Consider the following 15,399-nt stretch of genomic DNA (forward strand, 5'->3'; position numbering starts at 1 on the left):
CTCTCCCTGAGCCCCCCCCCAAGAAATTTTTGGGGCTGACTATGGGGCCTCCGTCCGCGCCGCCTTGCTTGCTTCGCAAACTCCATTCTCCTATATCCTTCCACGCACTGCTCCATCGAATCCCAGGCGGGCTCCGGCACTCTCCCTGGGTCGACCGCCCACCTGTCTATCTCCTCCCAAGTAGTATACTCCATACTGTACTCCTCCTTGGGCTGTTCCTGTTGTTTCTTCTCCCGCTGCACCTTAGTGCGGCTACACTCCCCTGGTTTAGCCCAGGGTCCTCTCCCGTCGAGGATTTCCTCCCATGTCCAGAAATCCTTATTGCGCTTCTCCTCGCGCTGCTCCTGCCTGTTGACACGCTGCTTGGTCCGTTGGGGGTGGGTGATTCTGTAACGGTTTTCTTCTATCTCCTCCTCTGATGAAGAGGTAGAACAAGGATCGGACCAAAATGCAGCGTGTCGATTGCGATTCATGTTTAATGAAAAAAAACACACTAAACACAAACACTACAAAAACAATAAACGTAACGAAAACCTAAACAGCCTATCTGGTGAAAAACACATAGACAGGAACAATCACCCACAAAACACACAGTGAAACCCAGGCTACCTAAATATGGTTCCCAATCAGAGACAATGACGAACACCTGCCTCTGACTGAGAACCATATCAGGCTGAACATAGAAATAGACAAACAAGACATGAAACATAGAATACCCACTCAGATCACACCCTGACCAATCAAAACATAGAAAATACAAAGTAAACTATGGTCAGGGCGTGACAGTATGACAAAAGGTAACGTAACAAATTGCCTATAATCAAATACTGTATATACAATCTTCAAACGTAAACATGATAAATGCAAAGGCATATTCCAAAGGTATACAGTACAAATATAGGAGAAACACTAGCAAAGAGGGAGATATAGTAACACGTAGTGTGATGATATAGAATGGAGGCGATATCGTTTGAGCAACCTGGATTTGCCTTTTGTGGGGTTTTTGTTTTGCTTGTACTTGAAGTTGCCACACATTTCTGATGTGGCACCTGCACGACAGTCATTCTCCCTCTCCTTCTCCCTCTCTCTCTCCAATATCCCCTCTTTCCTGCCAAGCACTCTGGTGTGTTGATCCTCTCTGCCTCCCTCCACCCCCCCCATCTATCTCTCACTTTCTCTCAGTACACACTCACGTTCCCCCACTCCACGAGGTACTGGACCTTCCCGTCTGGCGTTACTCGCCTCGCCAAAATCCTCACCCCGTCCCCACCCCCCCAGCCCCTGACAGCTGACCCATCCCCCCCGCCCCCTCCCCCCACGCTGCCCGGATAGGAAGGGACGTCACGCAGCAGGAGGGAGGGGCAGGGATCCAACTTCTGGCCAGGCTGGTGCTGGTGGTGCTGCTGCTGGTGGTGCTGCTGCTGGTGGTGGTGGTGGTTGTGATGGTGGTGGTGGTGATGGTGGGAGGATGACAGGGAGAAGGGGAGGCAGGGGGGCGGCACTCGACAAGGATCTTCCGCACTGGAGAGAGAGAGAGAGAGAGAGAGAGAGAGAGAGATTAATATTTCACGATTCATACTTTTTTCCATTGTCATCCAGGCACAGGTATGGTTTCCTCTCTAGATGTCTAGATTGAGGGTAGTCCCCAGAGAGCAGGAGGAGCTGTGGTTAACACTGACCTATAGTGATGCAGGGTTCTGGAGATGGCTGGGGCTCCGTTATAGGTGGGGTGATACAGGGCAAACATCCGCTTAGGTGGAGAGCTGTGGAAAAAAAATAAACAAATGGACATAAAAGCAACAATGCTTGGATTTCCACTGACATACTGACTAATACAAGCATTTCCTACACCCACAATAATATCTGCTAAATACGTGTATGTGACCAATATAATTTATTTTGATAAGGGTAGCCTAAATCAATGAGGATGTAATGTAAAAAAATAAATAAGCTAACACTCTGTAAATACAGTACATTGCATTATTACTTGTTATACAGTATGTAAAGTGTAACCAACACAATAACAGCACCAACCCCAAATTCAGCTCCTCCTCCGACTTCCTGGAGTTGTAGAGGTTAGTTCCACCTACGTAGCCATGGCAACATGGCACAAGATCTATTGGGGTGGCTGGGACCGGGGGCGGACAAGGCTGGACACAGGAGAAACACTGATTAGCTAGTATTTTGACACCAAATCAGTGAATCCAATCACACAGACGTGATACTGCAGTTCATGTCCTTATCTTTATATAATAATTCATACTGCTTGTGAATACATCTAAATAAAAAACAGGGTCTATTAACATACTGTATCAAATGATACATATCATTTAAAAAATGTAATTGCATTTCACTTTTAAAAAGGTCGGACGCTGGAATTTTGTCAGTACAAAGGGCTAGCCTTTCAAAAAGGAACTATACACTACCATTCAAAAGTCTGATGGTCACTTAGAAATGTCCTTGTTTTTGTCCATTAAAATAACATCAAATTGATCAGAAATACAGTGTAGACATTGTTAATGTTGTAAATGACTATTGTAGCAGGAAACGGCTGATTTCTAATGGAATATCTACAGTTGAAGTCGGAAGTTTACATACACCTTAGCCAAATACATTTAAACTCCGTTTTTCACAATTCCTGACACTTAATCCCAGTAAACATTCCCTGTCTTAGGTCAGTTAGGATCACCACTTTATTTTTGGAATGTGAAAAGTCAGAATAATAGTAGAGAGAATGATTTATTTCAGCTTTTATTTATTTCATCACATTCCCAGTGGGTCAGAAGTTTACATATACTCAATTAGTATTTGGTAGCATTGCCTTTAAATTTTTTAACTTGCATCAAATGTTTCGGGTAGCCTTCCACAAGCTTCCCACAATACGTTGGGTGAATTTTGGCCCATTCCTCCCAACAGAGCTGGTGTAACTGAGTGAGGTTTGTAGGCCTCCTTGCTCGCACACACTTTTTCAGTTCTGCCCACAAATTGTCTATAGGATTGAGGTCAGGGCTTTGTGATGGCCACTCCAATACCTTGACTTTGTTGTCCTTAGGCCACTTTGCCACAACTTTGGAAGTATGCTTGGGGTCATTGTCCATTTGGAAGACCCATTTGTGACCAAGCTTTAACTTCCTGACGTCTTCAGATATTGCTTCAATATATCCACATAATGTTCCATCCTCGGGCCTCCCGGGTGGCGCAGTGGTTAAGGGTGCTGTACTGCAGCGCCAGCTGTGCCATCAGGCTCTGTCGTAACCGGCCGCGACCGGGAGTTCCGTGGGGCGACGCACAATTGGCCTAGCGTTGTCCGGGTTAGGGAGGGCTCGGTCGGTAGGGATGTCCTTGTCTCATCGCGCACCAGCGACTCCTGTGGCGGGCCGGGCGCAGTGCGCGCCAACCAAGGTTGCCAGGTGCACGGTGTATCCTCCGACATATTGGTGCGGCTGGCTTCCGGGTTGGATGCGCGCTGTGTTAAGAAGCAGTGCGGCTGGTTGGGTTGTGTATCGGAGGACGCATGACTTTCAACCTTCGTCTCTCCCGAGCCCGTACGGGAGTTGTAGCGATGAGACAAGATAGTAGCTACTACAACAATTGGATACCACGAAATTGGGGAGAAAAAGTGGTAACATTTTTTTTTAAAACAAATTTAAAAAATGTTACAATGTGCCATCTATTTTGTGAAGTGCACCAGTCCCTCCTGCAGAAAAGCACCCCCACAACATGATGCTGCCACCCCCATTCTTCACTTCGACTTGCAAGCATCTCCATTTTCCCTCCAAACATAACGATGGTCCTTACGGCCAAACAGTTCTATTTTTATTTCATCAGACCAGAGGACATTTTTCCCAAAAAGTACGATCTTTGTCCCCATGTGCAGTTGCAAACCGTAGTCTGGCTTTTTTTATGGCGGTTTTGGAGCAGTGGCTTCTTCCTTGCTGAGCGGCCTTTCAGGTTATGTCAATATAGGACTCGTTTTACTGTGGATATAGATACTTGTGTACCTGTTTCCTCCAGCATCTTCACAAGGTCCTTTGCTGTTGTTCTGGGATTGATTTGCACTTTTCACACCAAAGTACGTTCATCTCTAGGAGACAGAACGCATCTCCTTCCTGAACGGTATGACGGCTGCGTGGTCACACGGTGTTTATACTTGCGTATTATTGTTTGTACAGATGAACGTAGTACCTTCAGGCATTTGGAAATTGCTCCCAAGGATGAACCACACTTGTGGAGGTCTCCAATTTTTTTCTGAGGTCTTGGCTGATTTCTTTTGATTTTCCTATGATATCAAGCGAAGAGTCACTAGGTTTAGGGTAGGCCTTGAAATACATCCACAGGTACACCTCCAATTGACTCAAATGATGTCAATTAGCCTATCAGAAGCTTCTAAAGCCATGACATAATTTTCTGGAATTTTCCAAGCTGTTTAAAGGCACAGTCAACTTAGTGTATGTAAACTCCTGACCCACTGGAATTGTGATACAGTGAATTATAAGTGAAATAATCTGTCTGTAAACAATTGTTGGAAAAATTACTTGTGTCATGTACAAAGTAGATGTCCTATAACCGACTTGCCGAAACTATAGTTTGTTAACAAGACATTTGTGGAGTGGTTTAAAAACAAGTTTTAATGACTTCAACCTAAGTGTATGTAAACTTCCGACTTCAACTGTACATAGGCGTACAGAGGCCCATTATCAACAACCATCACTCTTGTGTTCCAATGGCACATTGTGTTAGCTAATTCAAATGTATCATTTTAAAAGGCTAATTGATCATTATAAAACCCTTTTGCAATTATGTTAGCACAGCTGAAACTGTTGGTTTGATTAAAGAAGCAATAAAATTGGCCTTCTTAAGACTAGTTGAGTATCTGGAGCATCAGCATTTGTGGGTTCGATTACAGGTTCAAAATGGCCAGAAACAAATAACTTTCTTCTGAAACTCGTCAGTCTATTCTTGTTCTGAGAAATTAAGGCAATTCCATGTGAGAAATTGCCAAAAAACTGAAGATCTCATACAACGCTGTGTACTACTCCCATCACAGAACAGCGCAAATTGGCTCTCACCAGAATAGAAAGAGGAGTGGGAGGCCCCGGTGCACAACTGAGCAAGAAGACAAGAACATTAGTGTCTAGTTTGAGAAACAGACACCTCACAAGTCCTCAACTGGCAGCTTCATTAAATAGTACCCGCAAAACACCAATCTCAACGTCAACAGGGAAGAGGCAACCCTGGGATGCTGGCCTTCTAGGCAGAGTTTCAAAGAAAAAGCCATATCTCAGACTGGCCAATAAAAAGAAAAGATTAAGATGGGAAAAAGAACACAGACACTGGACAGAGGAACTCTGCCTAGAAGGTCAGCATCCCGGAGTAGTCTAGAATGTCATTCGGGCCTAGCCCGAACCATGAAAAACAGCCCCAGACCATTATTCCTACTCCACCAAACTTTACGGTTGGCACTATGCATTGAGGCAGGTAGCGTTCTCCTGGAATCTGCCAAACCCAGATTCGTCCGTCAGACAGCCAGATGGTGAAGCGTAATTCATCACTCCAGAGAACTCGTTTCCTCTGCTCCAGAGTCAAATGACGGCAAGCTTTGTAACACTCCATCGGACGCTTGGCATTGCGAATGGTGATTTGCTCGGCCATGGAAACTTATGTATATATAGTGTATATCTGTTTATCTGTCACCTCCATTTCCTATGTAGAAGTAGATTCATATTGTGGAGACTGAGGTAGAATTTCTTACAGTGTGAGCTCGCTACCATAACAACAAAAGCATCAGTACTCTATCCCATCTATCATTTGCTTCCTCAGTTCTCAGCACACCCTCAGGTCTATCAACCTCCAATGCTGGACTGTGACCCACAACATATACAGTAATTACAGCAGTGCTATACTAGCATTGCCCCCTTACTAGCGTGCTGTCCCTTTAAATCGAGGTGCTCTGTCAATGCTGCACTATCAAAGTGCCAGCGCCACCTGGCCAAACTGTAATCGACTGCAAAGTGCACTTGGAAGCGCTCCCAGATGCCGCATATCAGCGTACCTTCCCCTCTCACTTTCCCTGGGATAACCAACCTGCCCCAAGATGGCAGATGATTCATGTCCGCTCAGGATACAACAGTCTGCTGGAAGTACTGCCCGCTGAAATACAACTGATCCATAACATTTATTGTCTCAGGATTAGGGAGGAAGCCTAAGCAGTAATATAAAAGGATGTGTATTTTCTATTCATATTAAAAAATATATTTCTAAACCCGTGACCATAACATGCCGTCATACTCGATCGATCGAGTCGTAAACCAGCTTCAATAGTGTATGAGGGGTAGGCTGGGCTTTGAAGAATATGTAAACAGACAACACTGGCTATAAGGAGAATCTTTTCTCCACACACTGACTGACATGTCGTTCCAATGCCAGGCAGCTCTTTGCTATGCAGTGAGGAGGCGACTGATGTCTGATCTCTCCCTTGATGCCTGGTTCGAGGCAGAAGCACTGACCTGTGTCTCCATGATGCGGCGCTTTGATTTGCGTGACTCTGGCCCCACCGCTCTCCTCTGGCAGGGCAGTGACAATGGGCTGCTCCACACAACAACACAGAGACAGTCAATAACTTGAGGAGTGGTGCATTGTTTTCACTTAGAAAACTACAGCATGAGTCAAAAGTTTGAACACACCTACTCATTCCAGGGTTTTTCTTTCTTTTTTTTAAACAATTTTCTACATTGTGGAATAATAGTGAAGACATGAAAACTACGAAATAACACATGGAATCATGTAGTAACCAAAAAAAGTGTTAAATCTAAATATATTTGAGATTTGAGATTCTTCAAAGTAGCCACCCTTTGCCTTGATGACAGCTTTGCATACTCTTGGCATTCTCTCAACCAGCTTCATGAGGTAGTCACCTGGAATGTATTTCAATTAACATTACATTTGTGGAATTTCTTTCCTTCTTAATGCGTTTGAGCCAATCAGTTGTTGTGACAAGGTAGGGGTGGTATACAGAAGATAGCCCTATTTGCTAAAAGACCAAGTCCATATTATGGCAAAAACAGCTCAAATAAGCAAAGAGAAATGACAGTCCATCATTACTTAAAGACATGAAGGTCAGTAAATACAGAACATTTCAAGTACTTTTAAAGTTTCTCAAGTGCAGTCGCAAAAACCATCAAGTGATATGATGAAACTGGCTCTCATGAGGACCGCCACAGGAAAGGAAGACCCAGAGTTTCCACTGCTGCAGAAGATAAGTTCTTTCGATTTAACTGCACCTCAGATTGCAGACCAAATAAATGCTTCACAGAGTTCAAGTAACAGACATCTCAACATCAACTGTTCAGATGAGACTACATGAATCAGGCTTTCATGGTCATGAGAATTTCTTGGGCCAAGAAACAAGAGCAATGGACATTAGACCGGTGTAAATCTGTCTTTTGGACTTATGAGTCCAAATTTGAGATTTTTGGTTCTTTGTGAGACGTAGAGTAGGTGAACGGATGATCTTCGCATGTGTGGTTCCCAGCGTGAAGCATGAAGAAGGAGGCGTGATGGTGCTTTGCTGGTGACACTGTGCGATTTATTTAGAATTCAAGGCACACCTAACCAACATGGCTATCACAGCAATATGCTATCCCATCTGGTTTGTGCTTAGTGGGACTATCATTTGTTTTTCAACAGGACAATGACCCAGCACACCTCCAGATTGTGTAAGGGCTATTTGACCAAGAAGGAGAGTGATGGAGTGCTACATCAGATGACCTGGACTCCACAATCACCCAACCTCAACCCAATTGAGATGGTGTGGGATGAGTTGGACCGTGGAGTGAAGGAAAAGCAGCCAACAAGTGCTCAGCATATGTGGGAACACCTTCAAGGCTGTTGGAAAAGCATTCCAGGTGAAGCTGGTTGAAGGAATAACAGGAGTGTGCAAAGCAAGGCAAAGGGTGGCTACTTTAAAGAATCTCAAATATTAAATATATTTCAATTTTTTTAAACACTTTTTTGGTTACTGCCTGATTCCATGTGTTATTTCATAGTTTTGTTGTCTTCACTATTATTTTTCAATGTAGAAAATAGTACAAATAAAGAAAAACCCTTGAATGAGTAGGTGTGCCTGAACTTTTGGTATAAATGTGGTGTTTTTTATTTTAAGCCTATAGAGAATGAAAGAGAAGATGGTGTTGAGAATGTTTAGCAAGATGATCAATGTCCACATGCGAATGTGCACACGCGTGTATGCACACACACACACACACACACACACACACACACACACACACACACACACACACACACACACACACACACACTATAGATTATGTACAAATATTAGTTATAAACATATTAACCAGAGTGAAATAAGTGAGTCCTTCCCGCCATGATTTAATGAGGCACACAGGAGCCTGTTTAGTTAGGAACAGTTGTTCCTATCCAGCTGGAAGGACCACCGTCTACAAGGTGCCGCTCTTTTTCATTATTGTAAATGTGCAATTAATTACTAGAATGAATGTATCCATATAAGGAGTTGAGTCCTGGGGCTTGTGTTTGTAATGAGAGAATAATAAATCACAGAAGTTGTCCTTACTCTGACCTTCTCCTTTGGGTGATGTTGATGGGCGGGTCAGTGATGAGGGGAGACAAATCAGAGGTCAGGGGAGGCGGAGCTCGGACCTGGAGCCCAAAAAGACACTTCTTCTTCTTGATCTCTTTACCAGAGACAAACCTGGATGACATCACAGAGAAAAAGACTTTCAAAACTTGTCGACAAAAACTTTGTAAAGTCAGGTCATCGTTCTTTTTAAAAACAAGTTAGCATTATTGTCTATGTTTTCTTATCGTTCTCTATTGATAATATCAAAGAGTTAACTAACTGAAACAATTAACTAACTGTATTTTCTTTAACCAAATGTACAATTCCAGAAGCAACGCTATCATAAATCTGGTCACGCATAGCTGTGGCTTCTGTTTGTTCTTCGCATCATATGCAGACTCTCACCTGTCTTTGTTGGAGTTCAAAGCGTTGAGCAGATTGTGGCAGCGATCTTGCCTTGGTGTGTCAGAGAGCTGGGGGACAGAGAGGAATGAAAATCAGGAGCTTGATTAACACTGTGGATGGTAGCCTGAAACAAATGTTAACACATTTAGAGACACATTGGCGAAAGGTAAACATCTCCATGGATGACATAGTTAGTTACTAATGTGATTTGTGAACAGCTCATTAAAAAAGGGTATGACTGATTTGAATGCAACTGCAGTACCTGAGAGCCACATAAAATACAAATTATATTTACCATTTAAAATGTGCTAAATAACAATGGCAAGTAGCTAATGAAATCAAAGCACCTAATTACCACATGACTGCTAACCAATGACGCTAGCTAACACTTTCACATCGTTTCATCATAGCACGTAAGTGAGGACATTTTTATACCGAGCCGAGAAGCAAAGAGTCCCAATTCTCATTGGCAAACGACATGATTTCATGGTCGAAATCAAAGTATTTTCTCTTGCAGCACAAGGAGAGGTGGTAGAGCACCAAATGGGCCAAATCTACCCTGTATTTACAACAAACACACCAGGAAAAGACGCCGTTAGTTCAGAATTTATCACATCACAAAGCTTTTCATTACATTATTGAGTAAGAGGAATTAACATATTGTAACCCACACGACTCAATAAACCTGTCAGAAGAAACTGGTTTTCAAGAGTGTTTCAGTGTGATAATCCCTGCATTTTAAATGATGTATTCTTCTCTTAGCAGATACTGTATAGCTTTACCAGCTCATGGGTAGCCGTTGAATTGTCTCTGGTCCGCTTGCACAGACTGAGCACTGGAACTCATAAAACCTTTCAGAAAGAAATAGAACACATATTATTCTATTTCTGCCTGTGATTGACCAGAAATACAAAGTCAATGGAAACATAACATAGCACGTGGTTGCTACTGTCAGCAAATTCTTCCCAGTTTCCATCACCTGTTTAGCAGATGTAACAAAACAGCACATTCTACCTCACCATCAATCTCAAACATTACTTTCCTATGCAGAAACAAAGAGTAATGTAATAAATATATCATGGGCATTAAACCAGTAGGATAATACAGATGGTTAATGTGACAATAATGGTGTAATGGACTGGACTAATTTGAATTCATTTTAAACCACTACCACATTACATTGGACACCAGAGAGGCAGAATAACAACTGCACTGCTATTAGCAATGAACACTAACAGCATTAGCCCTACCACTGCCAGTTGTATAACCTCTCTGTTATGGTTTGACAATGGTAATGCAAAGGAGCAGTACAAGGTTATAGATAACAATACTCTGACTCACCTGTCTCCGTATAACAACGGCTTGGTCAGACACTGTGTGCAAGCTTCATGAAACCACTGACCACAACTTCCACACTGCAACATTTTCAGGTTCCACCTGCAGTTGATAAATAAAAACATTAGCCACACTCCCCAATGGCCAAAACATAGCTAACATCTGGTGGCCACCTGACAAGAGTACAGTATATTATGTATTTTTCAAGAGGCTGCAATACTCAACTGAAAAACACATTATGTCTTGACAGTAGAGCTGTATAATGGTGAAAAGGGCATGCAGGGTTCCGACATGAATATTCTATTTGTTTTTGTTGGTAAGGAAAATGAATAGTAAAGCTTATTGACCAATACATGTGCTAAACACTAATTATAAAATGTTATTATTAAGTGATAATGCCCGAGAAGCCGGTGTTTGGAGGATACATTGGTATGGGTGTTGTTAGAACCGAGTCAAAGTCGAGGGCCGGCAAACCGTGTCAATATATTCTCCGAACACCGACTTTGAGGGCATTATTACTTTTATACAACGGGTTAACAACATACTCAAATAATGATTGACATATTTTCATTATAAATGTTATTTGGATTAATGTATTCATACCATTTCAATCCTTCCACAAGATATAGTCCCAACACAAATCTAGGCTTGCTACCCAAGCCGGCTGGTCATTCGTTCAGTTGTCAGAGACGCGACCCAGTTGTTCAGTCTTATTGTTCTGTATCTATGGATGCGACCCAGTTGTTCAGTCTTATTGTTCTGTATCTATGGATGCGACCCAGTTGTTTGTTCTAAATGTTCCATTGAAATACTGACTTGCAACGTTCTTATCCCTTGCTTGCTAGCTAGCTAACTACGGCTAACTTACAGTCATGTAAAACAGTGCAGCAGGAATAAGAGCAAAGTAGCTGCATTTGCATTTGTTTAAGCTGTTTTCTAGTGACATTTATTTGAATACATCCATAACAATGAGCTAATGAGGCGCGATTTCGCCTGGCATAGAAAATGTGCTCTCTCTTTAGGACACTGTTGTTCAGAGGAGCTAGCCAACACCACAGCTAACACAATCACTTCAAACTGGAGCTGGAAAGACTTCAAACTAGCTGCACTTTGTTTCATTTGACCTGTTTTCTATTGATAGTTCTTTGTATATATCCATACAAATTATGCTGATTCATGATTTCAACTGGCTGAGAAAAGCTGCCTTCCTGTCTGCCTCATCCCGACTCCCTACACGTCCATTAATATGGGACAGCTGGAGATCCAATTTGAATATTGAAACAATGTTGCAAATGTCGGAGAGACAGACACCAATGTTTTTACATCTCCGCTGTTAAAAACTAAAAGTTAGTCTAAAAGAAATGTGAGACAATGTCTAGATGCTTTTTATAGTGGAGATCAGTGGATTGCACAGTCAGATGGAACACAGTAAATAGGCATTTTAACGTCATAGATTTAGCCAGTGGTAACTTGTGGAATAGACACCATCTGGAATGCGGTTTTAACCAATCAGCATTCATGATTAGACCCACACGTTGTATAACATAATTTATCTACTGAGGGCATCTGTTAGAAGCTATAAATTGTCACTCACTCTCCAGGTCCGGCACAGTAGCAGTAACACTGCTGCTGGTTGGTCAGATGCTGTGGGTCCCAGTCTAAAGATGACAGCTGATAGGGCAGCCGAAGTTTCATGATTTGCATGAGCCGGGCAAACCGTCCTCGTTTGATGGCTCCCCCTCTCTGAAATAAATGTTGACAAATCGATTCACTACAGCGACCTCTCCATTCCCGGTCATGTCAGTACATTCAAGATAGATGACATTGGATGGGAACTATCCAGAAAAAGCAATTCATCTCATTTTATTGTAGGTCAGCTGAGTGAGATAATATCTTGAGAAAAGTCAGGTCAATGAGATATGGACATTGGCCGATGGACAATTAGCCCTTAACCACAGTGCTCCCTCATCTAACACCTACAGTACAGAATTGGAGCATACATGAATTACTGACCATAATCACGATAATACAGTATAATCTTGAAATAAATCTGCATTGACAAACTGGTCAGATGTCCAGAAACCATAATACAGAGTTGTAACATTTCTGTGGTGTCCTTCAGATATATCCTTTGACAACACTGTTTAACACAACACTGGTATTGAAATCCTCTGGATAGATCAAAAAAAAAAATACAAGTCTGAAATTGATATTTTCCCTGAGCCAAGAGGCAGTGTGTGAAACAGAAAGATTAGCAGTCTAACCTTGGTTGCCACTGCAAAGACACATTGTCGACATATCCAAGAATTGCTGTCAGCTTCCGGCTCAATGGACGGAGTGTGGCACTCAGGATGATAACCTGTTATGTAATGGAGAGTGTTTACTGGAATTCACATGCTGAGTATATGTTACTGATGGAGGACTTTTCCTTGTCTCTTTTCATGAAATATTATACACTGAGTATACAAAACATTAGGAATTGCAACGCTGGTGGGTTTTTCACGCTCAACAGTTTCCTGTGTGTATCAAGAATGGTCCACCACCCAAAGGACATCCAGCCAACTTGACACAACTCTGGGAAGTATTGGAGTCAACATAGGCCAGCATCTATGTGGAACGCTTTCAACACCTTGTAGAGTCCATTTCCCCCAACAACTGAGGCTGTTCTGAGGGAAAAGGGGTGCAACTCAGTATTAGGAAGGTGTTCCTAATGTTTTGTACACTCAGCGTATATTATCTGGTAGAAAATCTGAAGAACAAAAATTGTTTTTTTCTTTCTTTAAATTAGTTGTGCCTACCCGTCATAAGTTATTCTTTGAAAATACCTCGATGAATAGTACATAACATGCTGTGTTTTCTTACCGTGACGACATTTAAGACAATTGATGAGAGGTTCTTTAAGAGGCGGGGCATCACAGACACAGCAAACCTCTTCCACTCCAACTGAGACTTAAGCGAGAGAGAAAAGGAGTATCAGAGAGAGGGGGAGAAAGAGAGAGATCACTCAACAGTGTTAATTTATGTATATTGATTCATTTCCTTGCCACTTCATTGATTTCAATGTCTCCTGCATCCTTTCAGATTTCACTCCTTTTGACATGCGGATATTTGGCTGTGCTTCCCTTCACTTTACACTAACTACGTGGGGGCGCCATTTCCCTATGGAGTCATTACACTAATAAATTCATAAATACACCAATTACACCTAAAAGTCCCCCATCAGAAATGCCAACATTTCCAGGGAATGTTGTATTTCAACCTTGACTAAAGACCTTAATTGCACAACATTCTTTTGAACTACAATGCATCGGAATGAATAGAGAGCGTCAAATTAAGAACAAACTTTTCAAAGCTGAGAGAGAAACATCAAAAACCATTTTATGAATTTCTTTCAACTCCCTGAGGTGAATCAAGGTAAGGTAAACATAAAGATGATTAAAATATGATAATGGAGAATTCCTCAATTAGCCCCCTAGCTATAGAAAGGGTAGATATGAATGAAATAGTTTTATCCACATTTCAGGGGATAATACTTTGATTCAAAAGGAAGTCCACAGTGCCCAAAACCCCTCCGTTAAATGTGTTGTGTTAACTGAGGAAAACAAGAGTAAGTTGTAAGTCTTACAAGAGTGAATGTCTTTTCTTAGGACCCAAAATTCCGAGTTGTCCTCAAATCTCACCAGACAACACTGCTTGACTCCATCTACCTGAGGAGAGGAATGGAAAGAGAGTGGAATTGTTCACTCAAACCTAAATAGAATACTCTCCAACTGCACACACACACACACGCACACACACTTACTCTTTTCACATTACCGAGGTACAGTAGTCCATCACTCCATCGAGCTAACACATCATCCCCTTCACTTACTCCCCCCATCCTGAAGAGAAGTGAGAGAGAGAGATAAAGAAGGGGTGAGGGAGAGGAGGGGGCTCATGTGAAATGGAAATCCGATTTATTCACTGAATACTTTGCTGCCATTGCTGACAGAGGTTTATGGCCTTATCGTTCCATAGGCACTTGGCTGGAGTGGATAAGGGGATACATTCTCACAAACCCAGCATAGCCACAGTCAGAATCCAGCAGATTTAATGATGAGTGTAAGTGCCCATGCATGGAGCAGGACAAACCATTATGACACAACACATGTGAGAAAATGCATTCACCACTGCATGATGACTGCACTGTAGTTTGATTGTAACACCACTGTACGTCTCTCTACTTTGCTTTCTCGTGCACTTCTGTGTTGTATCCTCTTTGAAAATCGAAAACGACAAAACTTGAATAGAAAGGAATCGCTGTAGCCTATGGACATAATCTCTGCACATCCAGCGGTTGTTCCAGTGCAGGCACTCAAGTCAAAGAGACACATTATACATAATAGCATTTTCTGATCAATAGAAATTAACATAGACAGTGTTGCTGGATGAACAGAGAGCCATTGCTACCTGTCAAGTCGAACTCCTCTCCGTTGGGGTCACAGCGATTCCTGTGCCGGCTTGACATGAAATATTTTATCTCTTCTGTTTTCCTCTCGTCTCAATTACTGGCCGGTTGGATGTGAAGCCTATGTGTGTGCCAAAGTGGATGTGCATGTATGTGTCTGTGCCAAGCGCGTATGTCAGTCAAGTCGTCAGTGAGACACCGTCGGTACGTCCGTCTTTCCCTCGGTCTGTTTGTCCTCCGCGACGTCGTTTCGTCATGTTCCCTTGCCTTTGCTCTCGTTTCTCCACCTATTGATGCTATTAGGCGTGTTTGTCAGAGCAGCACGAGAATCAACCCGCGAGAGACGCCATCATCCCTGCCTCTTTCTCGACCGACTTGTTGTGACGCAGACATAAAACACCGAGAGATAGAGTGGGAGGGAGATAGGGGGGACCGGGGCAACGGCGGCGGAAACACCTTAACATCCGAAGAAATTACCTCTAAACCGTTATGACAAGGAAAGCTGTGTTTTCCGAAGATTTAACTAAATTGTGCTAAAAGCCAGTTAAAAATCAGCCAACGACGATAGTCGCTGGAGTTTATGTGGCCAATTAGTGGAAGTTTACATACCTCA

General features: G+C 42.5%; 1 protein-coding gene across 2 annotated transcripts; it reads right to left on the minus strand.

Annotated features, from left to right (window-relative positions):
* Nucleotides 1-810: 810 nt before the first annotated feature.
* LOC139392662 (PHD finger protein 1-like) lies at nucleotides 811-15,160 on the minus strand. Of its 2 annotated transcripts, none has more exons than XM_071140820.1 (15): nucleotides 14,789-15,160; nucleotides 14,142-14,220; nucleotides 13,965-14,046; nucleotides 13,202-13,288; nucleotides 12,604-12,698; nucleotides 11,934-12,082; nucleotides 10,346-10,441; nucleotides 9,787-9,855; nucleotides 9,440-9,563; nucleotides 9,005-9,072; nucleotides 8,600-8,731; nucleotides 6,507-6,585; nucleotides 2,035-2,150; nucleotides 1,680-1,763; nucleotides 811-1,521 (listed from the first exon to the last, which is right to left on the minus strand). In XM_071140820.1, the coding sequence occupies exons 2-15, from the start codon at nucleotides 14,217-14,219 to the stop codon at nucleotides 1,179-1,181; spliced, it is 1,602 nt and encodes a 533-aa protein (XP_070996921.1). In that variant the 5' UTR covers nucleotide 14,220; nucleotides 14,789-15,160; the 3' UTR covers nucleotides 811-1,178. The 2 variants fall into 2 exon arrangements, with proteins under 2 accessions (XP_070996921.1, XP_070996912.1); XM_071140811.1 differs by having other exon boundaries at nucleotides 8,594-8,731.
* Between the last annotated feature and the right edge of the window lie 239 nt (nucleotides 15,161-15,399).

Source organism: Oncorhynchus clarkii, chromosome 3 (genome assembly GCF_045791955.1).
Source record: "Oncorhynchus clarkii lewisi isolate Uvic-CL-2024 chromosome 3, UVic_Ocla_1.0, whole genome shotgun sequence".
In the NCBI taxonomy this organism is placed as follows: Eukaryota; Metazoa; Chordata; class Actinopteri; order Salmoniformes; family Salmonidae; genus Oncorhynchus; species Oncorhynchus clarkii.